Here is a 26,815-nt window from a genome sequence, read left to right as displayed (position 1 = left end):
AAAGATGTGATTGATTTTAAAAAGTTATATTCAAGGGCCCTTGAGTTGAGCGGAGTCACAAACAGGATCAGTCATGAAGTAGTAGATATGGGGCTTGAGCCCCGCTTCTGGGGGCTCTCCGCTGGCCGCCTTCCATCGTTATCGATGGCTAGACCCCGATTAAATTAAACTAAGGCCCGAGGCCTTGAATGAAGATCGAACTCTGAACACTGGCGGGGTTCCAGAACGAGGCTCGCCCCGCCAGTCTCTTTGTCCCACTCTCTTCTCTGCAGCCTAGGACCTTCCGCCAGTACCTTCCCTCCCTTCCTCCCCCCTTTTCCCCCTCTCCCTCTTCCCTCGGTCCCCACCCCCACCCCACCCCTCCCCAGCCCTTCCGCGTCTTTCCCTTCTCTGCTGGTCCCTCTTCTCCCCGCCTCCCCTTTTCTCTCGGCTCCTCTCCTCGCACCTAGCTTCGCCTCCGCCTCTGCCTCCCCCCTCCCTCCGCCCTAGTCCACCAGCCACCTCTTCCTCCCTCCTCGTCCTCCGGCCTACAGTTCCAGCTTCCCTCGCGAGAGCCTAACCGTCGGCTAACTGCGCTTCCGCTCCTGCGCACTATCGCCGAGGCACCGGGGAAGGGGGTTGAGGCCGTTCAAGTCCGGCTCTCGGGCTCGCCATGTCCTCTACTCGCTTACCCCCTGTAGCGCTAACCCTCAAACAGGTACTCGCACGGGCGCCCCGAGCCCACCGGCTGCTTGTGATCCGCCCTCCCCTCGCTTCCCCTCTGTCTTTTGTTTGTTCCTCTGTCGTCCTTCCCGTTCTGCGCGTGCCTCCATTGAGCCAGTACTCGAGGCTGGCGGCAGGGGGTGCTCGTGCTCGTAGCCCTGAAACGGAGAACGGCTCACATTTATGAAGCTCTTGAGCTTAGGTGGCGCCCCCGCCCTCTCCCACTCCCGTTTTGCAGCGGAGGAAACTCGTCCACTTAAAAGTGAATGTTGGTGGGTACGTAGGAGGCTCTGCAATCAGGAGATCCTGGCTTCCAGACATCTCTGATGCTTATTCTCTGTGTGACTAAGGGCAAGTCACTCGACCTCCTTGGGCCTCAGTTTCCTCTTCTGTTAAAAAAAAAAAAAGGCGGAGGATGGTGTAGGGAGGGAGGTTGGACTGCCTCTCGGAGTTCCCAGCTCTGATTCTATACCAGCGGTTCGCAAACCCTTCTTCTAGGATTCCTAGGTCAAAACTTTTCATAATGACTAGTAAATTATTTGCCCTTTTTCACTTTTATTTTCTCATAAGTATACAGTGGAGTTTTCCAGAGATAATGTGAAGTGTGAGTTAAAGATTTAGCTGCAGACAAGAAGACTCAGTAATTATCTCCTCCAGATAGATATGACCCACAGAAACAAAAGCTCCTTGTGGTACTCAGTAATTTTTATTATTATTATTATTATTATTTTTGGTGAGGCGATTGGGGTTAAGTGACTTGCCCAGGGTCACACAGCTAGTAAGTGTTAAGTGTCTGAGGTCTGATTTGAACTCAGGTCCTCCCGAATCCAGGGCTGGTGCTCTATCCACTGCACCACCCAGCTGCCCCCTCAGTAATTTTTAAGAATGGGTCTTGAAAACCAAAAAGGTTGAGAACTGAACTTTACCTACTTGTGAAAGGGAGGATTTGTTACCGTTAATGTTTAGAATGTTATCTCATTTTTAGGGGCTCTAAATCTAGAAGTTTCTGATTGTGTAGATAAACCCCTTTTCATTTTACAGATGAGGCAGAGGGAAAGGGAACAAGCATTTATTAAGCACCTCCTGTGTGCCAGGCAGGTCTAGAAAGGGTAAGTGATTTACCCAAGATTACACTGTGTTGGAAATAGTAAAGACCAGTTTAGAACCTTGGCCCATGTACAATAATAAACATAATAACAAAAGAACATTGTAACATACAGTACTAACTATGTGCTAGGCATTGGGCTAAGTACTTTACATTTATCTCATTTGACCATCACTAGTCTGGGAGGTGGGTACTATTATTCCCATTGTACAGATGAGGAAACAGGCAAACAGGTGAAGTGACTTTGCCAGTGTCACACAGCTAATAAGTGTCTGAGGCTGGATTTCAACTCAGGTCTTCCTGACTCCAGGTCCTCTATTCACTATGTACCTCACTGCCTCTCTTAACAACTGCTCTTTCAAAGATTATCATTAGTAGGGAACCTTCTAGAATCTATATCATCTAGTCTCAAGCTTTACTGAGGAAGAGACTGAGACCCTCAGACCTGTGTGACTTGTCCAACCTCACACACTGAAGCGAAAGAGCCAAGATAGGAATCCTTGGCTTTTGTACTTCTTTAAAAAGTACATATAATTAGAGTTGGCTTTATACATCCTGACTTTTGCAGAATAGGTATGTGGAAAGAGTGGGAAAGCATTATTTGGTCCAAGGAAGGAGGTTGCAAAGTATGGAAGACTTGTGTAATAGGAACAAGCAAGCTTGATTTTGACTTTACTTCTCAAGACTCCAAAGGAAGCAGTGGTTTTGTTAGTGGAAAACATGTTGGACTGAATCGGGAGATTTTGCCTCTGTTCCTGCAACTGTCCACAACAAGCTATATGATCTTAGTCAAGTCTCTTCACTTCTCTAAGTGCTCAGTTTTCTTATATGAAAAGTGGGGTTTGAGACACATTTTTTTAGATGTGGTCAATGTGGGAATTTGTCTTACTTGACAATACATATATGTTAGAAAAGTTTGTTTTTTTATCGGGGGTGGGGAGGTAAGAGGGAGAAAAAAAATGCTTGATGAAAAAAAAAATGAATGATTTCAACTAGGTGGTCTCTAAGGCCCCTTTCAGTTTTAACCTATAGCTTAGAAGTTCAGGTGTAATTGAAATTTCTCCTTTCTGAAACAGTTCATGAGAAGGCAACAAGTCCTCCTCCTATACAGAAAGATTTTACAAGCAATTCGCCAGGTACCAAATGAATGTGACCGCAAGTATCTACAGAACTGGGCAAGGGAAGAATTCAAAAGAAATAAAAGTGCCACAGAAGAGGTAAGGATGAACAAGAGCTCAACCTGGTGGCAGCAGCCCCCCCTTTCACTACTGTCCAGCTTCTTTTCAATGATTGGTAAGCTTTAAATCAAAATTTTTAATTCATTTAGTGTGACTAGTAGCTACTTAAGTTAAACCTTTTCTATGCCCTATGAGGCCCTACATTTTTTGAATGCCCTTTTTTCCCTTTAAATTTTTTGGGGGGGGGGAAGTGGGGGTTAAGTGACTTGTCCAGGGTCACACAGCTAGTAAGTGTCAAGTGTCTGAGGCTGGATTTGAACTCAGGTACTCCTGAATCCAGGGCCAGTGTTTTATCCACTGTGATACCTAACTGCCCCTGAAGTTTTTTTAAAAAACTTTTTTGTTTGCTTTTTACTTCTTTGAAGGAATTACCTACATTAGTGGTATCAAGGTCAAATAGAAATAGGGGCCACTTAATTCATACATAAGGACCTAGCAAGTTACATGTTGACTTGGTTTCAAAATGTAATTTTTTTTTTTTCCGGGGCAGTGAAGATTAAGTGACTTTCCCAGGGTCACACAGCTAGTAAGTGTCAAGTATCTGAGGCCAGATTTGAACTCAGGTCCTCCTGAATCCAGGAACAATACTTTATCCACTGAGCCACCTAGCTGCCCCCAAAATGTAATATTTTCTAAATTTTGTTGTATTTTTTATTTACTTTGTTAAATCTTTCCCAATTACATTTTATCTGGTTCATCCAGAACTAGGGAGGGTTGCGGGTTGTAATGGGCCACATGTATGACATCCCCTGGTCTAGATGATAGGAATGCATTTTTACTTAAAATGAGCCCATTTTTAAAAAAATTAAATATTTCCAGGCAATTTTTATTCTGCAGATACCACCAGTTTTTAAATAATTTCTACATAATCATGAATTGGAAAGTATGGGGGAAGAGAGGGGAAGAAGAAATGTCACATGTTGTTTGATACACCTTATTGCTTTCCTCTTTCTTAGATTTGAGCCATCTCCAAAAAATAAGGTAGTAGTTACTCTGCCTTATTTTTTAATGCATCTTTTGACTAGATTTCAATTTCTTCTTTAGGATACAATCCGAATGATGATTACTCAAGGAAATCTGCAACTGAAAGAATTGGAGAAAACATTAAACTTAGCAAAAGCGTAACTTCGTAACTTTCCCAAGGGGTTTTCAAAATCTCTGTTGGAGTACTACAAGGTAAATGGAGTTTACACTCCATTGCAACTCATTGCAAGGAGTAGGAAGCTAAGGTGTTTGTAACAACCCTTGCCTAGTGATGATCCCACTACAAAGTCAAAGAACATGCTGCATCTCTGAAAAATAGCTACATATGGACCCTGACTTGTGTTAAGGAAGAACATAATAAACAGCATCTTGGCAGTTGCCTTAGCAGTGAAAAGTAAATACCAAGGACTTGTTCTATTATTTTGGATATGCTGTCAGTTTTCGTGAGAAATAACACTAATCAAAACATAACATATTGATTTTAAAAAACCATTAAAAATGTGTTTTCTTGCATGTCACAAATATGCCAGACTCTTATTTTTTCTGTCTCATTCTAACCTCGGTTGACAGTAGTACTGAAATTTCTATTCATGTTTAAGAACAAAGCTGATTATTCATGTAATGAAAATAAAGATTTGCACAGTAGATAACTGGGGCAGGCAGGTGGCACAGTAGATAAGAGTCCTGGGCCTTGAGTGGGGAACACTATCTTTCAGTATGGCTTCAGACACTTACTAGCCATGTAATCCTGGGCAAGTCACTTAACCAACCCTGTTGCCACAGTTTACTTATCTGTAAAATGAATTGGAGAAAGAAATGGCAAACCACTGTGGTATCTTTGCCAAGAAAACCCCAAATGGGATTGTGAAAAGTTGGACATAACTGAAATGACTGAACAGCAACAAAAGACATCTTAACATCTTGTATTACAGTCATTTCAGTAGATGATCTTTATGAAGGTCTGACTATGATTGTCTACATATAGCACGTTTAATCATTATGTTCCTCAGAAGGAAATACTTCTTCCTTATAATTAAGGTGGAAGAGAGTACTCATATAAGATCAATTGGAAGATCCGACTTTAAATCTTGTCTCTGTTGCTTGCAAGTCGTTAAACCTAACTGGTTCTTGATCTCATCTGAAAATGAGGGGAGTAGAACTAGATCTGTAGGGTCAAACTCAAATAGAAACTTTAGGCTGCATGCTGACTTAGAAAACCACAAATAAACATTATCTATGTTGTATTTTTATTAAACATTTCCCAGTTACATTTTAATCTTTGGCCCTAGTTTTATGGAGTTTGACAGTCTGAGCTAGATGACATCTAAGGTCCCTTCTTGCTCTATCTAAATCTAAGATGCCAAGTATCCTACCCTTCAATTTAAATCAAAATGTATCTTAGTCTCAGATAATTCCTACACTGCTTCCATACTTCAGTGAATGGGTCTAATTTGAAGTTGAGGAAAGTGCACTGAAGACAGTTAAAGGTGGAATATTTCATAGCTTTTGGTGAGAAAATGAGAGTTCAGGTGAAGGGGTAGCAGGCAGTGTACCTGTGGATTCAGGTAGTTGTCATGCCGTACAAGGCATGCCTGTATTATTGTTTATGGCCAGTCTCAATGCTACAGGGTAGAAAAGTTGCAAAGAATAATTAAGCTGTTTGGTAGCAAGTAGTCTTTATAACCTTTAGTCTAAAAAGAAATAAACTAAGGTTCTTAAGAAATTTGTTGGTTTTGACCTATGGAAAGGCTTGAGGCAGCATAATGACTCTAAATGTATCATAGCATTTTTTCTAAAGAGGAAGATCTGTAGAGATTAGCTGTCCCTTGAAGGTACAGTTCTCCCTCCAAATACATCTATATATCTATATCTCTATCGATCTATCATCTATCTATCATCTATCTATCTACCTAATAATTTCTCAGTATTGCTCTCCAAATTCCCCAACTCACATTTATCCTTTATAATATAGAATAACAAGAAAAAGCAGTTCAGAAAACCACCCAACACATGGACTAAATCTGACAGTGTATACAGTGTTCCATACCCCTGGGGGAAGGAGGTATATTCTTGTAGCTCCTCTTTGGGAACATGCTTGGTCATTATGATTATGTAGCATTCACTAAGTTTTTCTTCTTTCTTTTCCATGTATGTTATAGCCATTGTATAGCTTTTTGGTCATGTCTATATCGTTTCAAATCACTTCTGTGTCTTCCCTTAACTACAAGTTTCCGAAGAAAATTTAAAGAACACTTTACCTCAAAAATTCAGAATTAACCTGTAGTCTAGGTCAATCATGCAATCCACTCAGTTAAAAATTATCTACTTCAAAAAATTAATTGAAAAAAAGGTCTATTACAAGAGGACCAATGATGAAATAAGCTGCCTATCTCCTGACTAAAAGGTGATAGACCTCAAGATACAGAATGAAATATCATTTATGGATATGGCCAATGTGGGGGATTTGTTTTGCTCAACTATGCTTATTTGTAACAAGGTTTTTCTTTCTTTTTTAATTGGAGGGGGTGAATTTGGTTTGGGCTGGGGAGTAGAGAACTATTGATAGTATTACCTCCAAAAAATAAAGAAAAGAGGCCATTGGAGCTTTTTAAGAAATGCATAGAAGAGAACAGAAGGAAAAAAGGCTAAACAGTTTTAAAAATAATGTTGAATTTATTATAACTTTAATTAAAAGCAAGCTTTACATAATACAGATTCATGGTTTCACACATAATCCTTTCTATACTACTTTGTAGATGAAAGGGTTTTTTTCAGTATTAAGTTCAGAATGAGAAAAAAATTTATTTTAAATAGGCTACTAAATATAAGTTGGAAACTCTAAATTTTTGGATACTGTTTTATCGTGTCTTGAATTTCAATGAACTACTTTGATAGCTGCTTCCAGAAATCTTGGATTGATACACTTTCTTAAAGTGATACTAATGAAAGCAGTAAGGAAAATTCTGAAAATGTTTACAGCAGCAGTTGGTTGCATTTGACAGGATGTTAGGGTTAAGTATCAGGGATGTTTAGTGGGTTGCTATATGATTAAATTTGCCCTAGCTATAGCAAGAATGCTCCTATACTCCTGAGGATCTGTGATCTTACTGACATTTGTATTCCTCCAACAATGCAGTTAATAACCCATCCATGCCTTCCCATTTTATGAGACTCATCTTTGTCCTGATTGTGATTCTTTCCATCAGTTTGTTATAAAGAGTGCAGACAATGTGCTAGGAGCCTTCTTCATATTGTTCTGACATTGCAAGAAAACCAATGAAGCATGAGAGCTGTTCTATAGTTATTCCTAAGAAGTCTCGATACATAAATGGCTCACTTTTTTGATCATCTTTCTTTAGTGATATCCATTACACTTTGTCTTTCATAACTCCTTGTTTGGAATGTGTTGCAATTTGCACGTGAACGCACACACACACACACACACACACACCCCTTAAGTTCTTTAGAAACTAGTGTTTGTTGACTGGAAATGAGACGTCCCTTGGATGACTATTGTTTAAAAGATAGGCCTTGGTTTCAGGGAGTAGCTTGGTGGTATTAAAAAGAATTTTGTAGTCTACCAAAGGCAATTCCAGACTACTTATTGACTTCCTCTTATTCAAATCTGCACATAGCTCATTGTCCCCCATAGAGATCTAACCCCAACTAATTCCTTTATTTGCATCTCCAAACACAAACCTTGTGAGTCATCCTTCCATTTATATGCAACTTCATCTTCTAGTTTTGATTATAGGAATAATTTCAAGATTGATACTCAAAATACAGGAATTGATATTTGGGAAGGACATAAGCAACCATTCCTTTTTTTTTCCCCTTTTATTAGTTGGTTGCTAACCCTTCCCTCCCCCCCCCCGCAAAAAAAACCCCCAAAACAAAAACCAGAAAACCCTCAATACATAGCTGTATTGGCAAAATAAATTGTAACATTGGCCACGTGTGAATATATATGGCTCTACATTTTAAGTTAATTACCTCTGTCAGGAGTTGAATGGCATGTTTCAACTTTATTCTTGTTTTGTTTTTTGTTTTAGTGAGGCAATTGGGGGTGAGTGACTTGCCCAGGGTCACACAGCTAGTAAGTGTTAAGTGTCTGAGGTCAGATTTGAACTCAGGTACTCCTGACTCCAGGGCCAGTGCTCTATCCACTCTGCCACCTAGCTGCCCCATCAACTTTATTCTTGACCCATGGTTTACCATTGAGTTGATCAGAGTTCCAAAGTTTTTCAAAAAATTTTTTCAACTTGAATTTGGATTTAAAAATCCAAAATTTTCAGAATTATTTTCTCTAAAATGTATGAATTGTCCTAGTTCTCACTTTGCATCAGTTTACAGAAATCTTCCAGATTTCCTCTGAATTTATTTCATCATTTTTTATGGGATAATATACTTTATCACAATTTGTTTAGCTATTCTCCATTAGCAGGAAATCTCCTTAGTTTCCCCTTTTTGACTACTTTGAAAATAGTTGCTTAAATGTTTTTGTACGTATAGGTCCTTTTTTTCAGATTTCTTTGGGATAAAGGCCTAGATAGGTCACAGGGTATGCACAGTTTAGTAACTTTTGGGGCATATTTACAAATTGCATTTCATTATGTCAAGAACAATTCACAGCTATACCAACAGTGCCCTAATGTACCTGTTTTCCTGAAGCCCCTCCAACATTTATAATTTTTCTCTTTTGTCACCTTTTCTAGTTGGATGGATGTGAGGTAGAACCTCTAGTCTAATCCATACTTAAAAAGAATCCTCATTATAATATACCTGATAAGTGGTTATCTAGCCCCTGCTTAAAAACTTCCAAGGAAGGAGAGGATGTGAAAAATCACAGTTTCTAGGCAGCTTCTAAATAATAACTTGGTTTTAGTATCATAAATGTATGATCCTTGTTCAGTGACTAATGAATGGACACTCTACTGGAACAATAATGATCTCAACTTTTTGGAAGCGAAAACCAAGTCTAATCCCTTTTCCATATGACAGTTTTTCAAATACAGCCTTGTGTAAGATAAACATCCCAAGTCCTTTCAGCAGATCGTCATATGACATAAACTCCAGGTCCTTCATCATGCTAATTGCCGTCCTCTGGACTCTCTTCAACTTATCAATATCATGCTTAAACTGAACCCAGCACTCCAGATATGATCTAACTAGGGCCAAGCATTACTGGAAGTTGAACTTCTAAATGTAGCCCACATTAACTCTTTTGGGCTGCCACATCATACTTCTGAGTCAATAGCGTTGAGTTTTCAGTCCACTAAAACCCCAAATTCTTTTCAGATGAACTGCTATGTAACCATGCATCCCTCATCCTGTATTTTTGAAATGGAACCACAAATGGAAGACCATTCAGTTTCAAGATCAGACATTTCGTGTACAATTAACTTTTTATAGACTATCTAGAAACCCCATAATTTTTAGCACCCTTTGCCCCCTCTTCTGCCACTGTTGAAGTACAATGGGAGGGGCATAAAGGACCAAGTATCATTTCATATTTTTCTTTGTTTCATGGGTTGCCATGGCCAAAGAAATCACCAAGGAGCCATGCTGAGGCAGCATAATGAAAGTGGTAAGACCACTGGATTTGGACTTGAAAGACTTCTGTTCACATTCCGGCTATACTATGTGAACTTGGGCAAGTCATAACCTCTTTGGGCTGCAGGTCCCTCATCTGTTAAAATAAGGGATTGGAATATATGACCTTTGAGGGCTTTTCCAGCTCTAAATCTGGGTGTGGACAACTGGTGAAAGAATACTAAGGATAGGAAATGAAAGCATGCTAACCAATCTGGGACTTTGTGAATTCTCATTTGTGATGCATAACTTTAATGACAGAGACCTTAGGTCTAGAAAAAGCATCCAAAACTTAGTAGGTACCTCGATCCTCTGTACATGAATCTCAAAGTACACATAGTTATTATTACAGTAAGACGGTACTATTAAGATAATTTTTCTTTTAAGTGATGTTGTGTAATAATTGTCATGCCTTTGGAAGGCAAAATTTCACTGTAATTTATTTTAGGGTACTTTGTAGACTGAGAGTAGCAAATCACTGATTTCCTCTTATTTTGTTAAGCTCTGTGCTTTTTCCTGCTGATGTGTTTTGTTGGTTTAGATAATACTTTATTTCTTTAGCTTACATGAAAAGTAAATGCCATTTTTCTATTAATAAAATTTAATTGAAAAATTTGATGTAAATTTTATTCTTTCAGGATAGTCCTTTTGAAGTAGATTTTCCTTAACTTTTGATTATAGCTTTAAAAAAGGTTTGTTTAATATGTCACCCTGTATAGTCAATATTTCCCAACATGAGAAGTTGAAGTTATACAAGAACTGGGTTTGATGACCCCCCCCCCAAAAAAAAAATTTTAAACAAAAGCTGTCTGCCATATCTTGCTGTTTATGTGAGAGTATAAACAGCCATCTTCTCTCATTGCTCACTGGCAAAGGAATTAAAAAAGACAAATCTTAATTCCAGTTTACCCGTGTGTTATCACTGATGCTACTGAATAATTTTGCCTTTCACAGTAATTACATTAAATGCAGGAAACCTGCTTTCTACACAGTAGCAGATCTATTCATTTTATGCAAAAAGATTTTTTTTGTTGGTGGACAACTATACTCTTTTAGGGACAAATATAGGCCAATGGTAAAATCATGTTTTCAAATACAATGAAGTAGATATCATTCTGAGTAATATTTAATTACTTAACTAATTCAATGGAAACAACATGCCTCATGTAATCCTATAGTAGTTTAACATGACTTAAAAAAGATGTAAACATGTTAATACCTAACCCCTTTATTTTGAGCTAATAAAGTCAAATGGTTAGAGAACTAATATGTATCACAGATATCTAGTGTACTTAACAGTGCACTAAGAGGAATTTTCACAAATACTGCAAGATAGTATATTTTGCTTTATAGCTACCACCTTAACATACAGAATATAGGCATTCCTGAAAAAAACTGGCTATAATGCGGAATTCTGCATATTAGCTACTTTTCCTATCCACCTATGAAGATTTCATCCCCGACTGTGACACATTTGTTTATGTGGAAGAACACCATTTCCCTTTTTGCTCACTATTCTATTCCTTGGAAGTACAGTTGTGACATTATACTTGTAGATATGAGTAGGGGCCAAAAACTCTTTAAGAAAAATTACAGACAGATTTGGAACTTATTTTTGATAATACCAAAGACAACTAAAATTTTGACCAAAGCTAGCCATCAGAATGCAGAGTAACATCAGTAGAAAAGTCCAGGTTTGGTTGTAATCAGGAAGCTATTGCATTTCTACTTAACATATACTTAGTCTACTTACTGAGCATGGGTTTAAAAAGGTTGAAAGACTGGAGACAGTAGCTTTGAGTCAGTAGACAGGTTAACTCTTTTTCCCTCTGCTTCTTCATTCCATAGTTTATCAAGATGGCAATGTTGCAATGGAATTATCATCTACCTAAAGGTTGTTGTTTGGTTGGCTTTAAGCAAACCAGTATTTCCCACCCTACTGCTATTTTTTTTTAAAAAGAACTATATATAATGTACTTGTATTTTTAAAATTAAAGTGAGTTTGAAATTTAATTATACCCTTTGATTTCAATATGGTGACCTGGTATCTTATTAAACAAGGGTAGATTATAACTTTCAGAATTATTTTGTGGATTTCACTTCTAGCACTAGGTGCTCACTATACCTGATTGAATTAAGGAATCTTCTTAGGTTACATTTACCTCTCCTGAGTTTGGAGTAGATGATCTCTGAAGTCCTTTCCAGATCTAAAGTTCCATGAGCTATGGAACTTCCATTTTGCTTCAGGAACAAGGTAAGAGGAAATTACTCCACCTGGCAAAAGGGGCAGGCAGTCTCAGAGCTACCAATGAACCCTAAGGATGGAATGAATGGAAGACTACACAGCTCATGAGCAATATAGTTTAAAGACAAGAGGACCAAAAATATTGGTAAAGACTAATTTGAGATAATATTAAATCAGTTTTACAAGTTACAAAATAGCAAAATTCATATATTGGGTTAGTCTATTGGAGATTACCATACCTTTATTTAACACTACTTCAAAATACAATTTTAACAGGTCACTAGTTAATAGATTGTAGTATTCTTGTGTTGGGGTTTTTTTGGTGGGATTTTTTTTTTTTGTGGCGGTGGTGGTGGTGGTAAGCTTTTGGGGATGTTCACTGTCCAAAGTAAATTCTTTTGCATATGGTGTAAGTATCATGCTATTTTATATAAAGAAAGGACAATAAATAATGGATTTCTGAAGTCTGTCTACAGAAAAACAGTATACGTTACTCAAATTCTAGACTAGAAATTTTAAGCAGGTGTATATCTCTATGATGTTTCAAAAAAAACCCCAGAAGTTTGAAGGGCAAGGTTAATTAGTGAACTAAGTTGGAAGGACCCCAATGGGTAATCCAGTTCAATACCTGGACAGGAAGGTATCACTTTCTATGACATTCCTGACAAGTTTTCATCCAACTTCTGCTTAAAAACCTCCCCAAATGGTTAATTTGGTACCACCTAAAGCTTTTAATGCAAAAACTACACTTCTGAAGTCTTGATTATTTTTTCATGGTATGAATGAAAAAGGCCTCAACTGTCATGCTAAATTGGAAAATGGTAGGATGGGGTCTGATGATTCAGTTATCCAATTTACCATTGTTAGGTCAAATTAGTAGAGATACTTGAAGGTTCTTTGAAGAGAAGAGAATAATTTAAATATTATTAGAACAACTTCCATCTTGGTGTATGAAAAAAAGAGTCTCCATATATCCATAAAATCCTCAGTATCATAAGTTAAAATTCAGAAAAGATTTCAGATGATTTGAGTTTGATTTTCAATTGCTCACAAGAACTCTGGGGGGAATTATAAGGTTAAAATATTATTTTCCATTTGTTTAAAAATGATTCTAAGATTGGCCAAAGAAAACTGGTCCACAAATACAGTAACTGTGAACAAATGTTCATTAGAAGCGCTAACCTTAGCAAGCATTTCCAACTTTGCTAATATAACCACTTCCATTAACTATATCACAAATAATTTATTTAAATATACTTATACTATCATAATCCACATTATTACAATGGGTTTTAGACTCTTTCTCTTTTCAGTTATTTTTGGATTACAGTTTTGTAAGGGGGATTGCATGAAAATCAGAAAATTTAATTCCCCTCGAAACCTTTTTTTCTTTTTTTTTGTCAGACTTATAAAAATGGCAAGCTTGACAGGTATAGTTCAATTCATCTCAAAGTCACAGATCATTCAGAGATCTATCATTGTTGAGGCACAGCAGGTGAGTTTGAACATACATGTGGAACCAGTTGGTTTGAATTCACAAAGGGCTTTTCTTTTGGTTTTTGGTGCACATATTTCATACCTCCCGAATATCAGGCTAAAGCTTGAAACCGTTATATATCCCACAGTTTCACAATCTTCTTAGCCTGGCCCACTCGATCTACAACTAGAAACTTCACATGAACCTGAACTGAGTTTTGGGTTTATGATGAAACTTGATACTACTCCTCTTGGTTTCAGGCATGAAAACTTCAACAATAAGAATTCAGGGCACAGAAGTCACATGACGATCACATTTCAGAAATTAAGTATTGTGTGTGTATGTTTTATTTAAAGGCAAGTCTTTGTGCACCAGGATGAACACTTCAATCCCAGCTATCCTTGTTCATGTAGCAAAATCAGAAATCTTCCAAAGTACTTTTAACACCTCAGTGCCCAGGTGCTAACTTTCCTTTTGTATTTTAGTCCTTAGCTTACTGAGTTCCTCTTCTAAACTCTTAATGTGTTCTTTTAGCGTAGCCTTATCTTGCTGTGCTTTCTGATTAGCTTGGCACCGAGCTTCCTCAATCTTCCTCTCATACCACTTTTCCATTTGTGTAGATACAGCCTCAAAAAAATACTGGGTAATTTCTAGAGCTTGAGAGGTGTCTCGAATTGGAGGGCCAGTCTGGTGGTCTGCTGGTTGCTGCTGGGTGCATGTGCTGCCAGGTACATGTGTTGATGCATGTTGCTGGGGCCTATGCCTCATCTGCCCACTTTTCCCAGACTTCTTTGTTTGAGTGCCTTTGTCCATGCAGTGACCAGCCTGATGCTCACATTTAATTGCTTCAGTCGAGGGCAACAAAGCAGTCTGTACCTTAACGTGTCTCAATTTAGAATTCCCACAGTCTAATGATAATGATTCCTGCTGTAGTTTGTTGGAAGCAGTAGAACTAATAGGTGCCTTTTCCTTGGGCCTAACAACCTGAAGAGGGATAGCAGAAGCCGTGGCTGGACTGGTAGTGGTAACCACTGATTGGTCTGCACCTATTGGGAAAAGATAAAAGAGCCAGCAAATCCAGCCAATTCACTTGATCATATATAATCACATTACTCTGTGTCAACATTCTATTTAGAGAACTGTAGGGAACACTGTCTTGGGTTACTTTAAGGCCTGAGGTAGACAACCTATAGCTCTCTATCAATTCCATTACCTCCATATTTTTTTCTTTTTCTTTTTTTTTTTTAGGCAATTGGGGTTAAGTGACTTGCCCAGGGTCATACAGCTAGTAAGTGTTAAGTGTCTGAGGACATATTTGAACTCAGGTCCTCCTGAATCCAGGGCCCGTGCTCTATCCACTGTGCCACCTAGCCACCCCCCATATTTTTTTTACCCTTTCTCTCTTTTGCCATTATTCTTTCTGCCCTGCTTATATTTTAGACATTCAGGGCACCAAATCTAAACCTGAAGTTTCATGGTTCCATTTCCTGATTTTTCAGGATGTTAAATGTCCCCAGGCAACTAGAAAATTGAATTAAATACTATTGAAATTGTAGAAATACTTTTCACCCATGTGTAGCCTTTTCCCATAATTCAGCCCTACCACATGTCTCTCAGCAGTAACCCCTAGACTTAAGTTCTAATTCTGAAAGGGTGGTCCTTTTCCTTATTTACAAAGTCCTTTGGAAAATTGGAATTAGCCCTGACATTTAAGACAGGTGCTCCTAAAGTGATGGGAAGTCAGGGCCTGCATATCTGAGGTATCCCTTCCATCTGGAAAACAGACTAGAAGAGAGGTAGCCTGGTTGGGTTTTGGAAAGACAAAAGTCTTGACAAGGGAAAAAGTACTGAGAGGGAACAACTCCCCTTACTCTGAATTTTCCCAAAGTTAATATCAAATGCAACATAAAATAAGGATGATCAGTTCAAGTAAAAGATGTGCTATTCAAAGCATCCCTGGGCTAGGAGTGAGACATCACTGTCTAGCACAATGTAGCGGGTCAATAAATTAACTACTATTCATAGAGAATTGGTATTTTGCTAGAGTGTCAATATAATTTAGGGAGGAGAATGAGGAAATGGAGCAAGTTTAGAGGGAGAAGGCCTTTCCCCTGTTGACATGTAAGGAATAGATATTCTAGTTAACCATCCCAAATTTTCAGATGCTACTTCTGAGATCAGACACACTGGGTGAACATCAAAAATGTTTTTCAAGGGGCAGCTAGGTGGCACAGTGGATAAAGCACCAGCCCTAGATTCAGGAGGTCCTGAGTTCAAATCTGGACTCAGATACTTGACACTTACTAGCTGTGTGACCCTGGACAAGTCACTTAACCCCAACTGCTCACCAAAAATAAAATAAAATAATATAAAATAAAATAAAATAATGTTTTTCAAAGTGGTCATGGTGATCATCTTATTATGCTAACTATATCTTCTGAGAAACTATTTAAAATGATGTTACAAGATTGAGAATCCTTTAAAAGCTCAGTGGTCTGCAATTTTGAGGAGTCTTTGGGTTCAGGTTACCTGTGAGGGATTCAGACGTAGATGGGGTTGATTTAGGCCTGGAGGCTCTAGAATCTCCAGAAAGTTTCAGCTCCAGATTCTGAATCTTTAACATACACCATGTTTTCAATTCATCTACTAGAGACACCTAAAGAAAAAAGATGCAAGATGAAATCTACAAATAAAATAAAGCAATAATTGGACTTTATCGAAGATTAGAGTTTGCAGTTGAGGACCTTAAATTTGCCACCCCATCCTCTTCCTTACTACATGAGCTAACCCATAAAGACAGTCAATAAATGTATCAGCTTTTTGTGGCACAGTGTAAAACACATGGGACCTAAAAATTAGGTAAATCCATAAAATGGGGCTAATGACACAATACCCCAAAGTAATAATTTGGGGATCAAATTAGATAATACACATACAGGCTTTGTAATTGTAAAATACCATATAAATATTGTACACTCCTGTCTTTTGGTTGTTACTAGAATAAGTCATGGGCCTATGATTTCACAGGGGACTCCCAGGTAAGGAAACTCCCTCCACCAATGGAGGTGATTATCTTCTCTGATTTTAGTAGTCTTACAAGAGTTGCCTACAGCCGTGAGAGGTTAAGGGACTTGCCCAGGGTCAGAGGTAGGATTTGAACCCAAGTGTTCCTGTCTTCTCCCTATCCCGGGCACCACATAAACTTCTCAGGTTGTTACTGATTTAGCGCAAAAGCATATATTTATTCACCAGATATTTATGGAAGGCTTTACATGTGTAAGGTACTGGCTAAACTTTGTTAGGATAAGACAAAATGGAGTCTCTGCCCTTGGGGTTGGGGTAGGGGAATGCCTTGAAGTAGGAAAGATATATTCACTTTATTCAATTAACAATACAAAATATTTCAGAAATCACAATACATTCAGCTATACATTTTTTTGGGAGGGGGACAGGGCAATGAGGGTTAAGTGACTTGCCCAGAGTCACACAGCTAGTAAGTGTCAAGTGTCTGAGGCTGGATTTGAACTCAGGTCCTCCTGAATCCAGGGCCGGTGCTTTATCTACTGTGCCACCTAGCTGCCCCCTCTTACTTATCTTTGTGTCTCTTTCTCACTGAAGGGGAAGGGCCAAAAAGGTCAATTGGTCTAATCTGCCTACATCAGTACCTGCTTAAGAATGGATTAAGAAAATGGTAGCTATTAGGAGCAGAGAGGTAGTACAAGGAAGTAAGCCAGGTGGTAGAGTGGATAGAACACTGGGCTTGGAGTTGGGAAGATTTGAGTTCAAATCTGGCCTCAGACACTAATTAGCTATGTGACCCTCGACAAGTCACTTAATTCTGTTCACCTCAGTTTTCTCATCTATAAAATGAGCTGAATGGAGCTGGAAAGGAGAAGGAAATGGCAAACCACTCTAGTATCCTTGCCAAGAAAACCCCATGGGACATGAAAAGTCGGACACGACTGAATAAGAACAAGCTAAGAAGGCCAAAAAGAACAAAAACAGACATTCTACTCAGCCTGTCAGAGAAAGTGAAGACTGCTAGACTGTCTCCTTTAACTCCTCTCCAGACTAAACATGCCAGTTCTTTAACCAATCTTTATAGGAAATGACCTCCATGCCCTTCACCGTCCTTGTTTTTTTCTTCTGGACACCCTCTAGCTTTGCAATATCTTTCCTCCAAAGTGGCATTCAGAATGGAACACAATACTGTATTTGTGGTCTGGTAAGGGCAGAGGGGTGTGGGACTACAAGCCCAGTGATTCAGCAGTGGACATGGCAGTAAAACATTGAATACAATCTTGGACTACCTAAAGAGTGGCATAGCTTGCAGGAAGAGGGAGGTGATAGTTCTATAACCATTGGCTACCCTGGCCAGACCTCATCTGGAGTGATCTATCCAGTTCTAGGTGTTATGGCTTAAGAAGGATACTGATAAACTAGAGAGAGCCCAAGACTGCATTGGCCTTCTTGGCTTCCATAGCATGTTATTGACTTATATTGAATCTCAAATATTTGTGCATTTTTTAAAAATTCAAGTACAATATTCTGCATTCATCCCTATTATATTTTATCTCATTAGATTATTACCAAGAATTTATTCTAGGGGCAGCTAGGTGGCACAGTAAATAGAGCACCCATCCTGGATTCAGGAGGACTTGAGTTCAAATCCAACCTCAGGCACTTGACACTTACTAGCTGTGTGACCCTGGGCAAGTCACTTAACCCCAGTTGCCTCACCAAAAAAAAAAAAAAAAAGAACTTATTCTATTTAGCCATCCTCACCTTAAAAAGTAGTGGATTTGGGTTTAGAAGATCTACTATTCCATTGCTCTGTGACCTTAGGGAAATCACTTCCCCTTTTGGTGATTCCTCATCGGCAAAATAGGGGTGTGGTTTGGTCCAAATTGTCTCTAGGATTCCTTCACAACTATCATCATTTGATGCTATTTATAGGTGGATTTGGGGGAGGGGTTGGAGGGTGCTGAGGGGTGAAATCAAAGAAGGATCCATGGACAGAAGTGGAATAAATATTAAATCATTTTAAAATGTATAATAGAGTAAGTCTGTATGTCAAGGATATTTAAAAAAACAAAAAGGAAAAGGATTTGCAAAGTGAAATTAGCAGAACCAGGAGAACATTATACACAGTAATAGCAATATCGTATGATGATCAACTGTGAATGACTTAACTATTCTCAGCAACACAACAATACAAGATAATTCCAAAGGACTCATGATGAAAAATGACATCCACCTCAAGAGAAATAACTGATGGAATATGAATGCAGATTGAAACAAAAAGCTTTATTTTTTGTTTGTTTTATTTTACAACATGACTAATATGAAAATGTTTCGTATGACTGCACATGTATAACCTATATCAAATTGCTTGCCTTCTCAAGGAGTGGGGAGGGGAGGGAGAGAGAATTTGAAACTCAAATTTTTAAAAATTAATGTTAAAAATGGTTTTTACATGTAATTGGGAACAATTAAAATATTAAATATCTCAAAAAATCTATAGTGGGTTAGATAGGCAGAGATAATAGGGGGTGTTGGGGATCTTTAATAAAGGCACAGAGAAGGGAAAACATGGAATGTCTTTGTAGACTATGAAGTTTTCAGCCCTGCCTGGCTGCAACTTTGGGATTGTAAACAGGAGAAAAGTCAGGAGGGAAAACTAGCTACAAAATCTCAATAAGAAATGACTTGTCTAATGATATATAGTATAGGGGGCAGCTAGGTGGCACAGTGGATTGAAGCACCAGCCCTGGATTCACGAGGACCTGAGTTCAAATCCAACCTCAGACACTTAACTCTTACTAGTTGTGTGACCCTGGGCAAGTCACTTAACCCTCATTGCCCTGCCCAAAAAACTAAAACCAAAAACACACAAAAAAAGATATATGGTATAAAACTATATAAATCTTCCAAAGTCTTTTTCAATTCTCTTATGGCACCTCTACCCCGGACAGTCTTAGCCGAAGTTCCTGCCTCATACTTCATTGAAAAAATTGAAGCCATTCACTGAGATCTCTCCTTACTTCCTTCCCTCTAATTTTTTTTTTTTTTTTTGGCGTGGGGCAATGAGGGTTGTGACTTGCCAAGGGTCATACAGCTAGTAAGTGTCAAGAGTCTGAGGTCAGATTTGAACTTAGGTCTTCCTGAATCCAGAGCCGGTGCTCTAACTACCGCACCACCTAGCTGCCCCCCCCTTCCCTCTAATTTCACATCCCTCAGATGTCTTCTCCTACTATCTTCTTCACCCCTATTTCACATGAAGAGATAGCCCTTCTCCTTGCCAACCCCTTCCTTCATCTTATTTCATCCCATCTTCTGCAGGAAATTGACTCCTTCTGCCATCTCAGTTCTCTTACTTATCTTGAATATTTTCTTATCTATTGGTTGCTTCTTTGCTGCTAAAAACCATGCCCATGTCTACCCCATCATAAAAAACTCTCACTTTATCCCACCAGTTATCACTTTATCTTTCCACCCATTTTGTGGCTAAACTCTTTGAGAAAGCTATCTATAGTTAATAAGGCCAGTTCTTCACTCTCTTGTAAACCCATTGCAGTTTAGATTCGGACCTCATTCAATTGAAATTACTTCCTCCAAAGTCTCCAAAGTCATTGAATATCTATCGGCCTTTTCTAAATTCTCAGTTTAGTTAACCTCAGTGCAGATATTTACATTTTCTATCATCCCTGCTCCTCCCTAGGTTTTTTGACACTGTTCTCTCCTGGTTCTTCTCCTTTGCTGGATCTTTCTGTAGGTCATACCCACTAATTGTGAGTATCCTCTATAGTTCTGGCCTGGGTTCTCTTCTAGTCTCTGCCTCTGGTGATTTCCTTGGCTTCCATGGATTCAATGAAAATCTCTATGCAGATGATTGTCAGATCTGTTTATCCAGCCCCAACCTTTCTCCTGAGCTCTAGCCTTATATCTCCAAATGTCTATTGGGCACCGTGAACTAGATGTCCTGTAGACATCTTTATTTTTTTTGGTTGGGCAATGAGGGTTAAGTGACTTACCCAAGGTCACACAGCTAGTAAGTGTCAAGTGTCTGAGGCCAATTTTGAACTCAGGTCCTCCTGAATCCAGGGCCGGTGCTTTATCCACTGTGCCACCTAGCTGCACCCCCATCTTTTTTTTTAAATAAAAATATTTTATTATTTTCCAGTTACATGTAGAGATACTTTTCAACATTTGTTTTTATAAGATTTCCAATTTCAAATTTTTCTCCCTCCCTCCTCTCCCTCCCCCCATCCCCTAGACAGCAGATAATCAGCACCCTGGGCATACAACCTTAGCATCATCCTTGTTGCCTCATTTCATCCAATCCATCGTTAAGACATTGTTTTTACCTTCACAACACCTTCATATGTGACTACCACCTTGGTCTTGGCCTTGCTTGCTTCAGTATCCTTGTTGGTCTTTTTACCTCCAGTCTCTCCCCATTCCATCTTCTGCTCACCCACCAAAGCCATCTTCCTAAAATCTGAACGTACGACTTCCCTACTTATTAAACTCCAGTGACACCCTATTACCTCCATTATGAATGTAAAGTCATATTTAGCTCTTAAACCCCTTCATGACTCAGTCCCTTCTTTCTTTTCTAATCTTCTTATATTTTACCCCCTTCCACATATTATGTGATCCAGCAAAGATGGTTATTTTGCTGTTCGTTGCACATCACGTTCCATTTTCTGACATGTCCTTTTTCACTTTAGAAACCCCATAGTCTTCCTCCTTGCCTTTGCCTTCTAGCTACCTTCAAAACTCAGTTCAATTCCCATGTTCAGCAAGTAGCCACAACTCTTCCCCTCCTCTCTCTCACTAGCACTTTAAAAAAAAAACAAAACATTTTTAGGGGCAGCTAGGTAGTGCAATGGATTAAAGCACCGGACCTGGATTCAGGAGGACCTGAGTTCAAATCTGACCTCAGACCCTTGACACTTACTAGCTGTGTGACCCTGGGCAAGTCACTTAACTCCAATTGCCTCACCAAACAAACCAACAAACCAAACATTTTTATTTATAGTTTTGGGTTCCAATTTTTATCCCTCCTTCCCTCCCTCCCCTCCCCACTGACATAGGTGGCAAGCAATTAGATGTGGGTTATACATGTGCAATGTGTCCTTTTGTATAAGAAAACTTGAATAAAAGAAACAAATGAAAGAAAAATAATAAAAAATAGCATGCTTCAGTCTGTGTTCAATCAATATCAGGAGGACTTCCAGGGCAGAGCCAAGATGGCAGAGGAAAGGCAGTGAGCTCCCGAACTCATGACATGATTGCTCCAAATAACACCATAGGAAAATGCCCGGAGCAGCAAAACTCACAGAAGAATGTGCTGAAATCATCTTCTAACCAAGAACGGCTTGGAAGGTCAGAAGGAGGGAGCTGCTGTGCTGATACAGGAGTCGAGCCCAACCCCACAGTCACCCTGATACAGATCCAGTCCCAGGAAGGCCTCACCAGAAAAGCAGACCCCCAGAGCCTCTGAATCAGCTGAAGCACCAGTGTTGTCTGGAACTAAGCTCACAGTCTGGTGAGTGGGCTGAGCTCTGGGCAGGGGGGAGACTACAGGGGTCTATGCTGGTGCTAAGGCAGAACTTGGATTTTACACCCCTGCTGAGAACCAGGAGAGAGGCTCGAGTAGCAGTGGCCCAGGTGGGGGAGGGGCACAGGCTCATCGGAGCTAACAACCACAACACACAAAGCTGGTTGATTAGCAAGTTGGTCTGGGGTCATCTAAAGACCAGGGAATAGGCCTGGTGAGTGAAGAACCTGATTCTCCTTAAATCATACCACCTGGGACTTCTTAAGCTTGGGATACTGCAGCCTAGAAACAGTGCCCTACTTTAAGGAGCTAAAAGTCTAGTAAAAGAAAGGCAAGGGGCAGCTAGGTGGTGCAGTGGATAGAGCACCGGCCCTGGAGTCAGGAGTACCTGAGTTCAAATCCGGCCTCAGACACTTAACACTTACTAGCTGTGTGGCCCTGGGCAAGTCACTTAACCCCAACTGCCTCACTAAAAAAAAAAAAAAAAAAAAAGAAAGGCAAGATGAGCTGACAGAGAAAGGTGAGGACCATAGAAAGTTTCTTCAGTAACAAGGAAGACCAAGGGGCACCCTCAGAGGAAGATGTCAACATCAGGGTCCCTATATCTAAAGCTTCCAAGAAAACTATGAATTGGTCTCAGGCCATAGAGGTGCTCAAAAAGGACTTTGAAGATAAAGTTAGAGAAGTAGAGGAAAAAATTGAAAGAGAAATGAGGGGGATGCAGGAAAGACATGAGAAAAAAGTCAACAGCTTGAAAAGTCAAATTGGCCGAATGGAAAAGGAGGTACAAAAGCTCTCTGATGAAAATAATTGCCTAAGAATTAGGATTGAACAAATGGAAGCCAGTGACTTTATGAGAAACCAAGACACAATAAAGCAAATCCAAATGAATAAAAAAAATAGAGGGCAATGTGAAATATCTTCTGGGAAAAACTGCTGACCTGGAAAATAGGTCCAGGAGAGATAATTTGAAAATTATTGGTCTACCTGAAAACCATAATCAAGGAAAGAGCTTAGACACCATCCTCCAAGACATTCTCAGGGAAAATTGCCCTGAAATTCTAGAAGAAGAAGCTAAAATAGAAATTGAAAGAATCTACCAATCACCTCCAGAAAGAGATCCCAAAAGGAAAACTCCTAGGAATATTATGGCCAAATTCCAGAGCTCTCAGGTCAAGGAGAAAATATTGCAAGCTGCCAAAAAGAAAGAATTCAAGTACTGTGGAGCCCCAGTCAGGATAGCACAAGATCTAGCAGCTTCTACATTAAAGGACCGGAGGGCATGGAATATGATATTCCAAAGGGCAAAGGAAATGGGACTATAACCAAGAATCACCTACCCAGCAAAACTCAACATTATCCTTCAGCAGAAAAAATGGGACTTTAATGAAAAAGAAGACTTTCAGATATTTGTGATGAAAAGACCTGAACTGAATGGCAAATTTGACTTTGAAACACAAAACCCTAGAGAACCATAAAACATTGGAGCTGGGGGACATACCTGGGGTCATACAGTGGGTGACTGTCTTGTGTCTGAGGCCGGGTTTTGGCTGGGATCCCCCTGGGTCCAGGGGTGATGCTTTGTCCATTGTGTCACTTAGCTAGGTGATGACATCTTTAGGGTTAAATTGAGGGGTGAAGGGAATGCACTGGGGGAGGGGGAAGGGCAGAAGTGAAATCCTACATGAAAGTAACAGGAAAAGGCTTATGGAGTGGGGGAAGAGATGGGAGAGGAGCAGGGCAGTAAATGAATTTTACACTCATCAGAAAAGGCTCAAAGACCTTAAACTCATCAGAGCTGCCTCAAGGAGGGACTAACAGACATACCCAACTGGGTGTAGTATGTTTAATCTGAGCAGTAAATGAACCTAGCACTCATCAGAATTGGCTCAAGGAGGGAATAATGTACACTCTCAAATGGGTGGAGTAATCTCTCTAACCCTGCAGGAAAATAGGAGGGGAAGGGGATAAAGAGAGAGGGGCAAAAGAAGGAAGGGCAGAGTCGGGAGGGGACAGACAGAAGCAAATCCCTTTTGAAGAGTGAAAGAAGATGGACAATAGAATAAATATCATGGGGAAGGGAATAGGATGGAAGGGAAACAGTTAACAATAGTAATCATGAAAAAGAGAAAAATTTGGAACTCGAAATCTTATGAAATCTTATGAAAATGAATGTTGAAAACTACTCTTACATGTAACTGGAAAATAAAATAAATGTTTGTTGCTGAAAAAAAAAAAGAAACAATGAGCAGGAGGAGTTCAGAGAAACCTGGAGGGTCTTGCGTGGGCTGATGATGAGTGAGATGAGCAGAATCAGAAGAACATTGTACACAGTATCATCAACATTGTGTGTTGATATACTGTGATGGACTATATTCTTCTCACCAATGCAATGGTACAGAAGAGTTCCAGGGGACTCATGATGGAAGAAGATCTCCAAATCCAGGGGAAAAAAAAGAACTGTGGAGTATACATGCTGAATGAACCATACTATTTCTGTTGGTTTTGGTGCTGTTGTTTTTCTATCTTGAGGTTTTTCCTCATTGCTCTGATTTTTCTCTTATAACATGACTAATGCAGAAATATGTTTAATGTTGTTATTATATATATATATATATATATATATATATATATATATATATATAAAACCTATATCGGATTACCTGCTGTCTAGGGGAGGGGGGAGGGAGGGAGAAAAATCTGAAATTGGAAAGCTTGTATAAACAAAAGTTGAGAACTATCTTTACATGTAACTGGAAAAAAATAAAATACTTTATTAAAAAAAAAACAAAACACAATCAATATCAGTTCTTTCTTTGGAGGTAGACAGTATGTTTCATCAATAGTCCTCTGGGATTGTCTTGGATCATTGTATTGCTGAGAATAGTTAAGTCATTCACAGTTCTTCCTCAAACAATATTGCTGTCTCTGTGCACAATGTTCTCTTGGTTCTGCTCACTTCACTATACATCAGTTCATACAAGTCTCACTAGTGCTTTCCCTCAGATATGACCTCCCCTCTATACTCTTGTATGTATTTAGTTGTTTATATGTTGTGTCCCTGACTACAATGGGAGTTCCTTCAGGGCAAGGACCATATTTTTGTCTTTCTTTGTATTTCAAACAATTAGCCAGTGCCTGGCACATAGAAAGTACTTAAAACATCAATCCTTACTGATTGACCAAAGCAAAACCTCTAGTAGCTTTCAATTATGGGCTCTACTTTAGGGCAGAAATAACACCACCAATGTCTGAGGAAAGTTCAAAAAAGCAAAAAACCAGAACTGATGTTGAAATATACTTCAGCATTACAGAGATCAAATGCTATGTAACACAACAGTTTCAAGCTCCTTGGCTGATGATGTATGGTAGATTTGAAAAAGTGTTAACACATATGGTTTTTGAGCCATAAAAAGATTGACTCCCTTGGTGTTTACCTGTCTTTTTTCTCCCTCATGCTTCTCCAGCTCAGTGTGTTGCTGCAGACGGTTCAGACACTCTGATCTCTCTGCTGATAGTCGCTCAGCCATCAGCTTATCCAGAATTCGTAGCTAGGATTTGATGCAAAAAGAGTCCATCATTAAGGACAGTGATGTGAGGCATATGGGAAGAGAGACACCAGCCCACATACCCACAAAAACTAAAACCAATCAGGGCAGACCTAATAACAATCAGATGGGGGTCTTAAAAAGGAGTTTGGTATACCCTGCCCACTTTGTTTTGGTCTATTTTTGTTTTGTTTTCATGGGATTCACAAGGCAAGAGAACTTCTGGGTGTATCCACTACTGGCCAATATGTATATGTGTATGTGTGTGTGTGTATATATGTATGTATACATATATATGTAATATTATAATGTAATAATATATATATAAAATTTCAACCCAGGTATCCTTGCTTTTAGTCTAGTGTTCTTTTCCATGTTCTCTCAGGAATGCTTAACAATGAACTTCCATTTTCCAGTAGGGATCCCAACATTCCATAAGCTGAGAGGCTCAGGGCCTGGCGTGGGTCTTAATAAATGCCGATTGATTGATTGATTGATAAAGAATAAAGTAGATTCTCTTGGGTAGACGAGAGACATTAGAAGCCCAAGAAAAAGAGATCTTTAAAAAATACCATTTTCTAAAATTCCAATTCACAGAACATATCATTTTCCTTACAAGGGTTGTTCTCAAAGATGAAATTTCTCCTTGGGGTGTTTGCAGAGGAAAAAGAAAAACTGAATCTTTAGGTTCTGTTCAGATTTTAGTTTTTTATTAGAAGTACTTGTCCATATTATTGACCTGATTCATTTCCTTACTTGATGTTGGGTCTTATTCTCCATCTGCCCCAGTTTTGTGTTCATCTTATCCTGCACAGTCCCAAACTCTGCTTTTATCTCCTCAACTGTTGCCTCCAGCTGATTCTCCAATTTATTAATCAATGGTTCACAACGACATCCATTTATTGGTGCCTGGGGAAAAAATAAACTCTTGATTAGGAGTATTAACAGAAAAATCATTAACATAGATCCAATTAGCAAAACTTTATTTTATTTCTTCTTTGGTAACAACTCAAAATGCTCTGGGCTAACAGATTCCATCTCAAAGGCCCAGACAAGTTCAAATTCTGTAGCTAAGGCTAAAATGTAAGGGGCATATGTAGTTCTCTTTTATTCTGAAAAATAAGGACTTGGGATATACATACACAAGTCCTTTACTAGGCATGAATATACATGAAATCACTTTGTATTTTATTCATACATGTGTATGTTGTTCAGGCAATTTAATTCATCAAAAGTGTCACTAGTGGGGCAGCTAGATGGCGCAGAGGATAAAGCACCAACCCTGGATTCAGGAGGACCTGAGTTCAAATCCGACCTCAGACACTTGACACTTAACTGGCTCTGTGACCCTGGACAAG

General features: G+C 39.1%; 2 protein-coding genes across 7 annotated transcripts in view; one reads left to right on the top strand and one right to left on the bottom strand.

Annotated features, from left to right (window-relative positions):
* Positions 1-457: 457 nt before the first annotated feature.
* LYRM2 (LYR motif containing 2) lies at positions 458-4,423 on the top strand. 2 transcript variants are annotated; one of them, XM_043963856.1, is made up of 3 exons: positions 458-697; positions 2,884-3,024; positions 4,090-4,423. In XM_043963856.1, the coding sequence occupies exons 1-3, from the start codon at positions 653-655 to the stop codon at positions 4,168-4,170; spliced, it is 267 nt and encodes an 88-aa protein (XP_043819791.1). In that variant the 5' UTR covers positions 458-652; the 3' UTR covers positions 4,171-4,423. The 2 variants fall into 2 exon arrangements, with proteins under 2 accessions (XP_043819791.1, XP_043819790.1); XM_043963855.1 differs by having other exon boundaries at positions 464-697; positions 2,884-3,100.
* Positions 4,424-10,783: 6,360 nt separating this feature from the next.
* The window catches only part of ANKRD6 (ankyrin repeat domain 6), a 105,580-nt gene continuing 89,548 nt past the window's right edge, over positions 10,784-26,815 (bottom strand). For all 5 annotated transcript variants that reach the window (XM_043999668.1, XM_043999670.1, XM_043999667.1 and 2 more), the window contains 4 exons: positions 26,214-26,366; positions 25,347-25,460; positions 15,873-15,999; positions 10,784-14,389 (listed from right to left, as the gene is read on the bottom strand). In XM_043999668.1, coding sequence (XP_043855603.1) covers positions 13,806-14,389; positions 15,873-15,999; positions 25,347-25,460; positions 26,214-26,366 — 978 coding nt within the window. In that variant the 3' untranslated portion in view covers positions 10,784-13,805. The remainder of the gene's footprint in view (positions 14,390-15,872; positions 16,000-25,346; positions 25,461-26,213; positions 26,367-26,815) is intronic.

Source organism: Dromiciops gliroides, chromosome 4, assembly GCF_019393635.1.
Source record: "Dromiciops gliroides isolate mDroGli1 chromosome 4, mDroGli1.pri, whole genome shotgun sequence".
Taxonomy (NCBI): domain Eukaryota; kingdom Metazoa; phylum Chordata; class Mammalia; order Microbiotheria; family Microbiotheriidae; genus Dromiciops; species Dromiciops gliroides.
The sequence above is the reverse complement of the archived record's forward strand: the minus strand, read 5'-3'. Positions and strand labels throughout refer to the sequence as shown.

What these genes read in the sequence shown, in the direction of transcription:
- LYRM2 (XM_043963855.1), top strand. Translation starts at nt 653, where the DNA reads ATGTCCTCTACTCGCTTACCCCCTGTAGCGCTAACCCTCAAACAG. An exon ending in TAGCGCTAACCCTCAAACAG is followed by an intron (nt 698 to 2,883) that starts GTACTCGCACGG and finishes TTTCTGAAACAG; the next exon opens with TTCATGAGAAGGCAACAAGT. An exon ending in CAGCTTCTTTTCAATGATTG is followed by an intron (nt 3,101 to 4,089) that starts GTAAGCTTTAAA and finishes TTTCTTCTTTAG; the next exon opens with GATACAATCCGAATGATGAT.